Below are 13,320 nucleotides of genomic sequence, written 5' to 3'. Positions count from 1 at the left end.
CTAGACGCTGCGTGTCATGATTTTCCATCGCTGCCTCCTGCTCGGAGGTGGATATGGGGCGGATATGGGGCGAGGGCTGGAGACTGTGGTGTTGGCCACAAAGCCTTGCCAAAAAAACAAACTAAAAAGCCTTGGACCTTCTTCTCTTCCCTCGTTTCAGAGAAGGGATTGTGGTCCTAGAATTCACCTCCCGAGCCAGGAGGATTCCTCCTGCCCAGCCTTCAGAGAAAAGGGTTCCCTTTAAGGCCCCTATTAGGAGGCACTCTTACCACCCACTCCATCCCCACACTATAGATCGACAATCAAGATAATTTGACAATGATTATTAGTTGCGAGGGAACTTTAATTTTTCCCAGGCCCACGCTTGACCTCTGTATTTCCCAGAATATACGCGGACTCCGAGATCCAGACCACGCTCACCGTATGTCATCAAAGTAGGGTACCAGGCTGAAATCAACAATCCATTCGGATCATGTCACACCCAATTAGCCACTGCGAATCTAACCCCAAGCAGAGGTACCAGGCCTTCCCAAGGGCTTGCAAAGGAGTCCCAGGCAAGATAACGAGTTCATACCACAAAACCCACACAAGGAAAAAGAAACAGCAAATACCTGGATTTTAGCTGGTTTCATGCTATAAAACTAAGACTCTTATGGAAAGTCACCGGGCTTTCAGCTCCCTCCCACCACCCCGATTAAGTTTGACCAGAAAAATGGCCTGGGGGCAAAGCCTCAGGATGGATGGGTTGCTAACAGACCTTCAGTCTGGGTTGGCAGAGTGAATCACTTCTGCCCCTTCCCAACTCCAGGCCCATGGAAACTGGCAACACAGCAGCTGGTTCTCAGGTTCTCATTCTCATGCAGCAGGAAGGAGGAATGGTCGTCTTTCAGAGTGACCTCTGGGGAGGACTTCTGTGGAATTTTACCTAGGAGATTCCTGACATCCAAGCCCCAAGGCATTCCAGGGCCACCCGGTGCCTCCAAGCACCTTCCTGCCCTCGGCACTGAGGCTGTGGGAGGGCTGTGTGCTGTGCCCATCACACTCCTCGGTGGTTACCTTGGCACTAGGCAGAGTGGTAAGCACTTAATTGCCACATTAAGAAGGGGGATGTAAGAAACAAAGGTAATTGTGTTGGCAGCTGGGAGCTTCCTTTTCCTGGCAACGGTGGCAGCCAAACCAAGCCCTGAGAAGCGGCTGCCTCCACTCCTGCCAAGCTGACGGACACAAACAAACCGCCATCCAAACGGCGCGCGTGCAGCGTCCAAAACCCCAGGCCACCGCGACAGGCGGCCCGAGGAACTCACACCCTGGGAATGCCCCAAGTGCCCACGGGGCCATTGTACAGAGGCACTCGCCCCGGGATTGTCTGGGGCCGTGTCCTCTCTGCTGACTCAACTGTCGCTTCCTGTTGCCGGCCCTGTATTAGCATTATTTTTGGAGAAGCCACATTATTCTCTATAATCCTCATTTCAGTCCCTTCGGCCACACTATTGTCCTGCCTGTGTCTGGGTGGCCAGAGTATAAAATTTTCCAGTCACAAACATCAAACAAAGGTGCTAGAGATCCCATGTGTGGGCACACGCACACTCACACAAACAATTCACGTATTGCAGGGTTTGGGCCAGCTGAGGCACGGAGAAAGGACACTACCCCAGAGCATCCAATCTAAGAAGACTGTAGTCAGAGAGCCATTTAGTCTGCAGGGCTTGACATTTCAATAGAGTCTGATCTGGTTACAAAGGGTGATTTTCTCATGAAAGCCCACCTCAAAGACCCACCAAGCGGCCCCAGAGCTCAATCCAGATTTGAGACTCAATGAGATGCCCCCACCCCTTTCCCATCATTACCCTTACCTGTTTGAAAAGCATCCCACTGATAATTAAATGCGCCAGTTACAAAAGGGTGGCGAGGTTAATAGATAGAATACCGAGAAGCCAGCCAAGCACAACCGCTGGTTCACACCGAGCAAGCCTGAACAAGAAGCCTTTCTACTTATTTACCAAAAGTGCATAAAAACTGGGCTGAGCTGGTAGAGGGCTCTGAATGTTTGACTATTTACACATCACTTTTAACCACTGGGAACCATGTTGCGGAATTTCTTCCCTGCACACGCACTGCACTGGTGACAAATGTCACTGACACCATAAAAACAAGGGCCTCAGGGCAGTCCACGCAGTGATCAGAAACCAACAAGGAAGTCACAACAGGGCCACTCGGCCCCCAAAGCCAAGATAAACGCCGCAGAACATTTCTGAACCCAGAACCCTACCCCACCTCCACTACCATTCTAGGAAACACAAGAATCATCACTTCCCATGCACCCTAACACATCTCCCTGAAGTTGAAAAAAGCTTACGTTTAAAATGTAGTTAAAAGCTGTCACTTTTCTCAGCAGCTCAGAACCTAACCTAGGGGTTGGGGGTGGAGGGGTAGGAACATTGCTCTGAAATTCACCAAGGGGGGATTTCTCAGAAATATTTGCTGTTATGGATTACCATACTCATGGTAAGCACATCCAAAGATCATGCATTCTTACACTGCAGCCAATCTTGAAAGCCTGACATTGGAACCAAGTTCCGCCCTTCTACAAGGGTCCTGTGGCTGCTATGAATCCAAGGCCCCTGTTGGCATTCCCATTTCCAGATCAGGGCTCTGAAGACTCTTTGTTGCCTTGGCTTCATTTTCTGTGGGCATAACACCTTTCCTCCATGGCACACCTTCCTCTTGCCTTCCATCCATAGGGTCTCCTTTACCACTCTCAGCGGCAAAGATTCTAGGCAGTATTCAGTTCGCTGGTTTTCTAGGAGGCTACACGCCACCTCTTAAGTAGTTGCTGCTTCTCCTCCTTACCTATACCACGCCCCCAACAGTCGTTTTGCCAAAAGCTTCACCGATCTCTAAAAATGTCTGAAGTCCCTGTAGAATTATGGGTGGGGAGTTGGTGGGTTGTAAACTCATGTTAAGTATTGGAGGTTTGAATAAGTTGCTAAGAAACAAGACAACAAGGAGGAAGGAAACACAGAGAAGGTTACACCCGGAAGAGAAGAGATGGTAGAGGCCAAGTGCCTTGAATATAAGGATTCCATCTGGGGAGCAGCCACGCTGCAGACCCTCGGTGCAAAGGGAGCACAACTCTACCACATTCCGAAGCCCAGTTTTGCAATGCAGCCATTTCATCACTTCCCACAGGTAAGTAAGTGTCTTAGGGCAAAGGGTGTTTTCTCCAAGTGCACAAAGTCCCTTGCTCTGAGCATGTACACACATGTGCACTGTCTGTATGCACGCTAACCCCATGGGTTGCACATAATGGCTGCAGAAATGAGCCGTCTCAAATGAAGACTCCTTCCCTCTGTCCTCCACATGTCCACACTACATCTGTGAAGGCTTAGGGACTGGAGACACGGAAGGCATAAAAACAAGGACTGCTGATCACATTCCGATTAACCTGTGGCATCCAATTTAGCCAAACCCCTAGCAGTTGCTCATTCAGGCCTTTAAGAGCGAAGGGTGCCAAAGCTGGCACCTCTCTGGTACACAAGAAGCACATTGCATTGTATTTTCTTTAAAAATTAAGCTGATCTCAGCAAGCCTGTTATCAGTGCCGATGGCATTTAAATATGAGGCTGAGAGACCATATATCTCAATTGCTTCCCCCAAAGTGTCTCTAGATTCATTTCACCCTAGGGCCAGCGGGACATCATAAAATGAACGGGGGTTTTGAGTTCCTGAAAAGCTTTAGGGGCTGAGTAGTGGTAATTACACTGGTGATGTATTTTTAATAAACAGGCACTACTGAGATTTAGTGGGAGGGGCAACTTACCCATTTCAGTGATTTATAAATGGTTATTTCCAAATTATTTCTCATTAAGCCCAATTACCTCTCACCATGTTTGTTATCACCAAGACCCCGACTGGAGGATCATAAATCAGGCTAGTTGCTTCAAGATAAGCCCCTAGGAGCAGCATCAGTATTGCTATTATAAACCACCAATGAAAACTACCACAAAGCTGGGGCTGGGGCAGCAGATCCAAGTGGGACATAATTTGATACTATCTGGCAGGCAGTCCCACCTCCACAGAGCTTCCCACGTGGACACTGGGATGTGGATTATATTCCATATCTGACCAAATCACTTCCTCCTCTTCCTCTCCAGAACACGAACAGTTGTTTGATAGAGTCATAATTCTCAACAAAAGACGTGAATCACATGACCTTCTAAAATGACCTTTGACCGTGCCCCTTAACCACAGCTCTTCTATTGTCAGCAAATTTGGGAGGACCCATGATAACAGAAATTGAGGCTGCCTGGGGGGTTGGGAAATCAGGTGGCTGGCAATTCAAGGTTTGTTTTTAAGCCACATATGCTGTAAATCTTGAATTCTGTACCAAGTTCAGTCACTCGCTATTTCAAGGAAATCCGTTTTAAATACACTTGCTTATTAATATTTAATTGCCAAAGTAAATGGAGCTATGCTTATTTATTTCCATGTTTACTCGGCTACCTGAGTGCTTTCATTTCAGTTAACACTCACCCTGGAATCATTCTTGAAAGTTACAGGCTGTGGTTGTTTCTCCAACCGCACTCGGAAAAATAAACTAAAACAATACACCTGAACTCTGGTTTCTCTTGGGAAGTAAAGCTTATATTTCACAGCAGGCCTTTCTGGGGCAGCAGGGTGGAGACTTGTTTATGAGTGATACACGCATTTGGCCTAACTTCAAAGGAACCACACACTCCGTGTAGACCAAGCGGTCCCCCCATTCTAGAAAGTCTATTTCATGGTTGGTGACCCGTGGGCCTGAAACCACAGAAGAGCACCAGCAAATCAATCATCCCTCTGCCCTCACATGCCACTTCCGCTCCTTCCCCATCCAGGACTCTCTGCCAAGTGTCAAAAGGGGACAGACACACCTTCTAGGTCACTTTCCCCAGCCAGCCTGGGGAGCAAGGCTCCCTCCCTGTTTCCATCCATCCTCTGACCTTACTCTCCAAAATGAACCTCAGCCAGGCCTGCAGCTTTTCCACATCACTAATAAGATTCCTTTTATGGTCTTGTGAAAAGCCAGGGGCTCGGGACTGAGCCTGGGAGGTTGGAACCACCTGCAGGCCCCTTCCTGAAACTCCAAACACACGTTGGAAGGGCAGTCAGTATTCGCAGTAAATGTGGGCCCAGCCGGATTTAAAATGTGGCTAACCTCTTTAGCTTAAAGTTCTCCCTAATAGGGGATTAACAAGATAAACTTGCTTTACAAAAATGAAATCCCAGAACAGAAGCAGCCCTTCATTCTGAGAACTCCACATAGCACAGGTTTTTATAAACCCCTCTTAATGGCATGTTTTTTGATAACTGTCTTATCTCCTCCGAGGCAGAGAGGGCACTTTAAAAAGCCAGGTCCTGTAAACGTTGAGAGCCATCCCAAGCTTCACATATACCAAAAGCAGACATTCTACGTAATTCTACCCTGTCCTCCCCACCCCCAGCTGGGAATCACAGCCCCAGCCCACGGATAGGAGGCAGCAGAGCGCACCCCATCAGAGCACGCGGTGGAGAGTCTTCCCTAGGCACAGAGCTCCCCCTCTCACCACCCACCCTCCCAGCACAGGCTGGGCCAAGCCACAGTCCTGGCAATGAGTCACGCCTCCTGGACAGCAGGAAAGGGGCAGAGGGCACCAACATTTTCCCCTTTCCTCCTCTTCTGCAATCGCATTCATCTTCCTTCCACCCATTTCGGGATGTTGCAAGGGCCTCGCTGTGGGGGTCTGCCAGCGGCGCCCGGAGCCTCCAGAGGCTCTCAGACGGGGGTCCCTGTACTTGCACCCGCAGTAACTGCCTCTAGGGGACCGCCACTTCCAAGCTCTGGCACGCCCCTGAAGGCTTGCGGGGACCATGCGCCCTCCGGACAAGGGCATACCCCCGCCCTTCCCGGGGAAGTTTGCAAACACAGCTGTTCCAGAGCCCGGGAACCACTGGAAGTGAGGCCACAAGGCTACACCGCACGGGGGCGAGGGCAGGAAGGGACCGGCAGGGGGCGGAGGCAGCACGGGCGAAGGCCCGGAGACCCTCCCCCCCTCCGGCGGCCGCCCCCGAGCCCTTGCACCCAGCCGGGAGAGCGCCCCCGCACGCACCAAAATCTCCTGGGGAGCAGGGGGAAACGGGTTCCCTCCACACCCTCCAGGAAGGACACACCCGCCCTCCCGGCCTTCCACGGGAAAGGGGAGGGTGCCAATTTGGACGTCGTTCGAAGGCCAAAATTGAGCCGAGTCGCCTTCCACAGCGTTTAATTGGTTAAGCAAGGATCATTTATAATGACCTCCTGGTTCGGGAGGGGGGGAGGGAGGTTTACCCTGGGGCCTTCAAGTTGCAAGTTAAACCCGCTTTCCTGGGAGCTTTGCTCCCAAATCTCTGGGGTACCCATTTTTCTGTGCTCTTAGCAAAAAGCAGCGGGGATGGGCCTGCCGAGTCTTGCTCCCTAACCCCCCAAACTCCCCCCAAAAATCTTCCCCTATTAGCGAGCGCCGCGTTAAGCCAAGACTCTAATATTCCTCTCGCAAGAGAAAGCAGGGCCCGGCAGACGCGGGTGCGAACCTCGGCGCGGCCTCCCAGCCTGCGTCCGTCACTCACCGGCCAGGCGAAACTGAAAGGCAGAACGATACGGTTACGTTCATTGCCGCGACTGGTCTTGAGGTTGAAGGTGTTGCCCCCGATGACAGGAGTGGACCCCGAGCCGAAGCTGCAGGGCCCCTCGGCCGTGACGCGGGACTGGTACTCCTTGAGGCACACTTTGAAGTACGTGTCACACTCGTCGCGGGCGCACTTGCGGTCCCCCGGGTTCCGGGCGCCGCCACAGCAGTTCCCGTTCTGCAGCTCCCCGTTCACGTTCTGCATGGACAGGATCTCCAACTCGAACTGGCCGGAGGCCCCGCACACCTGCCGGCGAGGAAGGGAGGTCAGCACGGGGAAAAGTTGTTTTCTTCGAGGGTGGAAGTGGCGACTCCCTCCCTCCCGCCCCGATGCGCCCTCGGCGCCAAGTGAAAATAATTTTGCAAAACTGAGCGCAAAGACTCAACGTGATTCCCGGGCAAAATAAAAATAAAAATAAAAAAATGCACGAGTGCGGGAGAAATCCGACGACTGCACTGGAGTAGCAAGGGTGGAGCGAACATGCCCCCTGCCCAGCCTGGAGGATACATTTAGAAGGACGGGGCGCTCCCCCAGCCCAGGTGCAGCCTCTCGGGCGCAGGGGCCCGGCTGCGGAGCTGGGTGACCGAGGACTCCTGGCCCCGCTCGCGGCGCTCAACCGCAGGCGTCCTGGGCGTCGAGAGGGAAAGGAGAGGGCGGCCTGGACGAGTGAGGCCCCGCGGGCTCCTACCTTGGCTCGCAGGGCGCAGAGCAGGGCGAGCAGGAGGCTCAGGGGGCGCCCGGGCCGGCCGCGAGTCCGTGGGGACCGCATCGCTGCGCCGCGCGCCGCGGGCACTCGGGACGCCGCCGCCGCCGCCGCCGCTGTTCGCGCTGGTGTTCCTGCCGGTGCTGCCGCCGGTGCTGCCGTCGCCGCTGCCCCTGCGGCCGCCGCGCCCCGGCTCTAATATACTCCGCCGATTGGAGCATGCACGACTGGAAAACAACACCACTTTTCAAAAGCCCTTTCAAGAGCGGCCGGTTCCAGAAGGCAAAGAGCCCGGCCTCCTTTTATTATTCTGATCGCTTCTTTGAGGCGCTCCCCCTCCTCTTCCACCTCCCGGCTTTCTTTCCTTCTCTCGCGCTCCCCTTCTTTTATTATTATGATTATGTGCAGCCTTTTATTCCCTTTCAGATCAGCTGCACAGAAAGGAGGGAGGGAGGGGAGGGAAAAAAAACCCCAAGCCCAGCTCGCGGGCCGGCCGCAGGTAACACAATGACGCGTGCCCACTCGGCTCTCGGAGAGGGACTCGGAGAGCCCGTCTGGGAGCCGCAGCCCTGGCTGGCCACCTTTACCCAGCGCGCCCGGCAGGCGCATGCGCTCTATTAATATTCATGAGGGGCGTGTCCGTCGGAGTCACACCCCTTCCCCTTCGGGTTGCTGGGTAGGGGGAGTACGGGGAGGAACTTGCTAGGGGATGGGGGGTCCAGGGATACGCTGGACGGCGTCGACGCTGGGGAACCCAGCACCTACCCCCGCCCCCGGGAGCCCTGGGTCTGGCGAGGACGGGGGGGAGGGCGCAGGAAAGAACTTCGAAGTGTCAGTTGCTCGCGGACGCCCGGGGCCCTTGGCGCGGACCGCCCCCTCGGGCGCCTCGGGCCGGGCGCCTCTGCCGGCTCGCCGGGACCCCAGGTGTAGGCGCCGCGGCGCTGCCCGAGCGGTCGGAGCGGGGCAGCTTCCGCCTTCCAAGCCGCCTGCGTCAGCTGCGGCTTTCGCCCCCGGAGGAGGGCCTGCCCGCCGGGAGCCCGGCCCGCTTCCCGCGAGCGAGCCGTCCAGAGCGCGCTGCTGGCGGCAGTAGCGGCAGAGGCGGCGGCGAGGCTGGCGCGCTGGCCGCCGTCTGCTCGCCCAGCGGAGGCGACCCGGGCAGGCGCTGCTGGGAACTTTGAAAAACTTTCCCGGAGCCAGGCTCGCCGCAGTTTCGAGGGAAAGCCTCGGCCGCGCCCCACCTCCTCCCAAATCCGAGTCTGCGGAGCCTCGGAGGGCTCTCAGTTTCCTTCCCAAACCGCGCCTGGGCAGCGGCGAGGGGAAACTGAAGGGAGAGGGCCGCGGGCGCGCTGGGGCCCTGCTCGGGCTTTGGGAAGGGCAGGCAGGCAGAGGTGCTGGTGGGCTTGGACTCACCCTTTCCCCAGCCCCTCTGCCCTGGCCGCAGTGCCGGGATTGCACCTGTAGGCGGCCTCCGAGCTGCTTTCTGGGTGGCAAGAGATGAGCCTGGAAAGGACCATCTCACCCCCATCGCCCCACAACTTGGCTTCTCTGGGGTGGCAATGGAAACTAATGCTGTCTTCCACCTCGAGGCGAGCCTCGGGTCATAATCCAGGTCAAAGGAAACCTGCGGGCTGGCGGAAGCCTCTCGCACCCCTCTTCCAGAGGACCTACTGCTGTGTTTGAGGGGACCTCTTTAAGGAAAAGAAGGATTTCCACTGAAGGATGGACAAAGTTTTGGCCCTTGTATTACAGAAAAGGAGTGACTGTTTAGGGACCGGATCCTGGCTCCAGCCCTCTGGAGCTCTGTGGCGTAATGGGCTGCAGTGGGCCAAGGGAAAATAGTTTCCAATATGCTGAGTTGTGAGAGTATAAAAGGGTGGGTAATTTGTGGTTATTTACTTATTTAATGGGTGTCTCAATATGGTCAATATATTCACACAGGAGAATAAAATATGGTAACTGACCTTTTTACACTGATTCAAAGCCAGCAAGGATGGTTTAGAATATTGGCATTGCAACAGCTCAAGAACACCTAAGAAAGGCACCTTCTTAATGGTAATGTATCCATCCATCTAATGCTCATTGGTGAGAGAATTAATCCATATTTTCAAAGGGGAATCGGTTAGAGCAGAACAAGCTTGTAGTTGGCATAGGCAGTGGCAAACTGGGCATTTTGTCTTCATGTTCCCCAGGCCTCATTTTCCCCGTTTATCCTAAACGTTAGGCATCCAGTTCCCAACCGTGTTCCTATATAGACTTTTCTTACCAGTTTCCATACACTAATCCCCCCCCTCCTCTCCCCTCCTCACCTCTACTCCCCAAAAGCAAAATGCTGGTGCTGGAAAAAGCACAATTTATGAAGGCTGATGAAGTATTAAAATACACATCTCTTATAGTTCCCATTACCCAAACCTGTTCAAATTCTATACATGTACCCCTGCCCACCCCCACCCCCCACCCACACAGCTTTCAAAAAGGAGTTATGAAGCCAGGCCTTTCATTGAACAGTTTAGATCCAGCCACCCGGCTTAACCCAAGAAGGCTACCCGAGATGCAGGTGCCTCCTGTTAGTAATCTGGGCTGTATGTAAACTGGGGTCGGCTCCAAGCCACAGGTGAGTTTAGCTCCCTTGACTAATAGGAGAGAGAACGTTGATTTTCCTGGGGTTGAAACTACCTGATCAACCCTAATAGAAATACCAAATCACACCAATAAAATTATCATGCTAAGTGGTACCCTGTCCCTCACCCTCCCTGAGCTTGGGAACCCACTTTTAGAGAAGACAGTTGTGGGTTTGAGGGGATTCTTTTGAAAATTTCCAGTTGGGACTCTTCCACCTAATTGGTACTCCCCCAAAAAGCCAGTCCCATGTACTGCTACAGACATCAAGTGGGAGCTTACCCTATACTTCCCCACAGCAGTTCTCAGCCTCCCTCCCTGCTGAGTGGGGAACTACTGTGGAAAGAACTCAAACATGCAGATTTGGCCAGGTCACATCCTACCTTTGGATGTAGCCTATAGTAAGTGAGATTCCAGAAAACTGTTCCTGTGAAAATGCCGCATTTAACCATCACACCTGTACCTGTGAGAAGAGGAGAGGCTATAGTCTCTTACTGTCTGCCCTGTCTCAGCTGCTCCAACCACCATCCATGGGTAATTTCTTTAATTTTAAAAAGATGATGCCTCATTTTTCTTTTTCCACAAAACTTGCCCTTACTTTATTGAGTCATCAACAAACAGCAGTGCTAAACCAACTAACGGCTTGAGAGACGTTCAAGCTGTTAAAATTGTATTTAAATTATACAATTAGCAAAGGATGCTGATACATTTCATCAACTTAAAGCTCGGGTTAATCAACACTGATAAAAATAAGCAAATCATTATTTATTGAGAACTACATTATATTAAGCAACACGAATGATCTCAAAAATATGTTGAGTGACAGAAGCTAAACGCAAAGGACTGCATACTGTATAAATCCATTTGTTTTGAGTTCTAGAACAGGCAAAACTAATCTAGGTAATTAAAAATTGAAGCAGTGATTGCTTGAGGAGATAGGAGGATGGAGACAGCTGGGATGGGCTTGAGGCCTCTTGCGGGGGAGGGATAATATTCTGTATCTTGATAAGGGTTTGGGTTACACAGGTGTATGCATGCAAAATTCATTAAAGAGTACGCTTAAGGTTGGTGTATTTAATTTTATGTTCAAAAGAGAAAAAATTGTACTCTTTGAGTTAATTATATGAATGCTGAAGTGTTTAGAGGGAAGTGAAAAGATATTTGCAACTTGGAAATGCACAAGAACTAAAGGGATTGATGGATGGATGGGTAGATAAATGCTAAAGCAAAGTAAGTGCTAATGATTGGCTTTAGGTGGTGGGCATGCTGGTGTTCACATAAAAGTCTTTCCATTTTTTCTGTTTGAAATTTTTCACTGTAAAATGCTGAGGAAAATAGTTATTGACGTACCAGGTACTGTGTAGGATTCAAAGAATATAGTGGACAACACAACATATTGGACTTAAGCCCTGGCCAGTGTGGCTCAGTTGGTTGGGCATCGTCTTATGCACTGAAAGTTTGCCTGTTCAATTCCCGGTCAGGGCACATGCCCGAGTTTCAGGCTCAGTCCCAGATAGGGGGTGTGCAGGAGGCAACCGATTGATGTTTCACTCTCACATCAATGTTTAATCTCCCTCTCTCTCTAAAAATCAATAAAAAAATATTTTTAAAATAGTGGACTTAAGCATTACAGAGTGGAGGGCATGCTTGTCTCAGATAAAGACAGTGCAGATTATAGTAATGAACAAAAGGAACATGGTTCCTTTCCCTTATTCCTTTCTTCCTAATTCCTTTCTTCTTTCCATTAAATAAGAGAGGAAGGTCCAAAGGGACACTTAAAATGTCCTTTAACATCTTCCTTTTTCTTTGTTTGAATATTACAGAGAAGTTAAGGCAAGTTCATGAGCCCTATTCCACGGAAAAGCAGATGTGACATCTTTCTGCTCCTTTCCAGCTGAACCAAAGGATGCTGACGTGTCCTACGAGCTCTTCTCTGTTCCACCAGGTTAGCATGGCAGAAAATGCCAGCCCCAGGAACTCTGTCCAGCCAGCTCCCCATGGATGCATACCCACCTCTGTGGATTATTCTCCTCCTTCTACATGACAAGAAGTTCTCAAGAAGAAGAAAAAAAAGAAAACACTAACTTATGAGCAACAAATTAGACATGAAAAAAAATCAGGATTAAGTTATAGTTCCCACAGCAACCATAACCAGGCCACAAGTTTATACATTCAAGCATAAATTGAATAGATCCAACCATTTTCACCCCCATCCCCGCCCCCGCCCCCAAAGCTTCATTTTACGTACGCAAGAGATTTGACTTAACTTTCTTTGGAAACCAGAACTATGACTTTCTTGCATTATCAACAGTAATTTTGTACGAGCTTCGTTTTAAACATTGTTTTGGTTTTGCTTTGAGCTCAGGCATTTATAATTTTGCCTGTCCTGCCCCAACCCTGTCTCACAGTGATTACATGGAAACCGATCAGGACAAGGAGAGTTATGTGCCCACGTTGCCTTTAGCAAACCAATCACTGAAAGTCACACACACACACACACACACACACACACACACAAACCAACCCAAGATGCAAAATCCAGGAACTGTGGGATTTATTTCCTCATTTCACTCTTTGAACAAAAATCTAAGATTCTTTTATAGTTTCATTGGAGCTGGGAAGAAAAAGTTTCACTTATAAAATATATTCTTATAGTTAAGCGTCATCTTTGAAATTCAAAAACCCTGGGTGTAAATAGCTGTTAATTGGGATTCTCAACACAACTGTAAATTGTTCACTCACCCACCTCTTGGCGATAACATAGAGAGTTGTCTGTTCTGTGAATGACACTTAAATGACGAGATATTCCAGGATAGCATTTATTTTAAAGCCAATCCGTCTGTTTGTATAGCTGATTGATCTAAATGCAACTAACAATTTTCTGTAAGTGTGAAGTGTGACTGAGCTCCCCCAAATCTTTCCGTCCCCTAAATGACACTTCCAGAAGCAGGTAGGAGCCAGTGGCCTGGAATGTGCTGCCCCCGGCGTGCAGATGATTTCAAACTGAAATCAACTAAAGCCCAACAAACTCAGGAAGAGGCTTTTTTACTTGTCCCTTTTCTTAAAGAGATTCAGAATTTTAAAAACCTGCTTCAGGAAGGGAACCTTGGCATAATCACCTTAAGCATTTTCACCCTAGAATTAGTCAGGAGGACTCCAAGCATGTTTACCCGATCACCCACTGTGTTTCATTGTTTCTGAATTGCCTAGCAAAAATTTACCTGCCATGGTATTCTGCTCTTCCTCAACTACCTGTAAATTGCTTATTTTCACTTCTTAAATCTAAGACCCTGTTCCCCCCTCACCACCTTTTTCTC

At 50.5% G+C, this 13,320-nt stretch overlaps 1 protein-coding gene across 1 annotated transcript in view; it reads right to left on the bottom strand.

The window, feature by feature from the left end:
- JAG1 (jagged canonical Notch ligand 1) overlaps nt 1-7,986 on the bottom strand; it is a 35,318-nt gene extending 27,332 nt beyond the window's left edge. Inside the window, exons 1-2 of the mRNA XM_079783357.1 lie at nt 7,373-7,986; nt 6,625-6,930 (exon numbers count right to left, since the gene is read on the bottom strand). Coding sequence (XP_079639483.1) covers nt 6,625-6,930; nt 7,373-7,453 — 387 coding nt within the window. The 5' untranslated portion in view covers nt 7,454-7,986. The remainder of the gene's footprint in view (nt 1-6,624; nt 6,931-7,372) is intronic.
- Between the last annotated feature and the right edge of the window lie 5,334 nt (nt 7,987-13,320).

The sequence above is a fragment of the Cnephaeus nilssonii genome, assembly GCF_951640355.1.
Source record: "Cnephaeus nilssonii genome assembly, chromosome: 11".
Taxonomy (NCBI): Eukaryota; Metazoa; Chordata; class Mammalia; order Chiroptera; family Vespertilionidae; genus Cnephaeus; species Cnephaeus nilssonii.
This window is presented reverse-complemented; position numbering and strand designations above follow the sequence as displayed.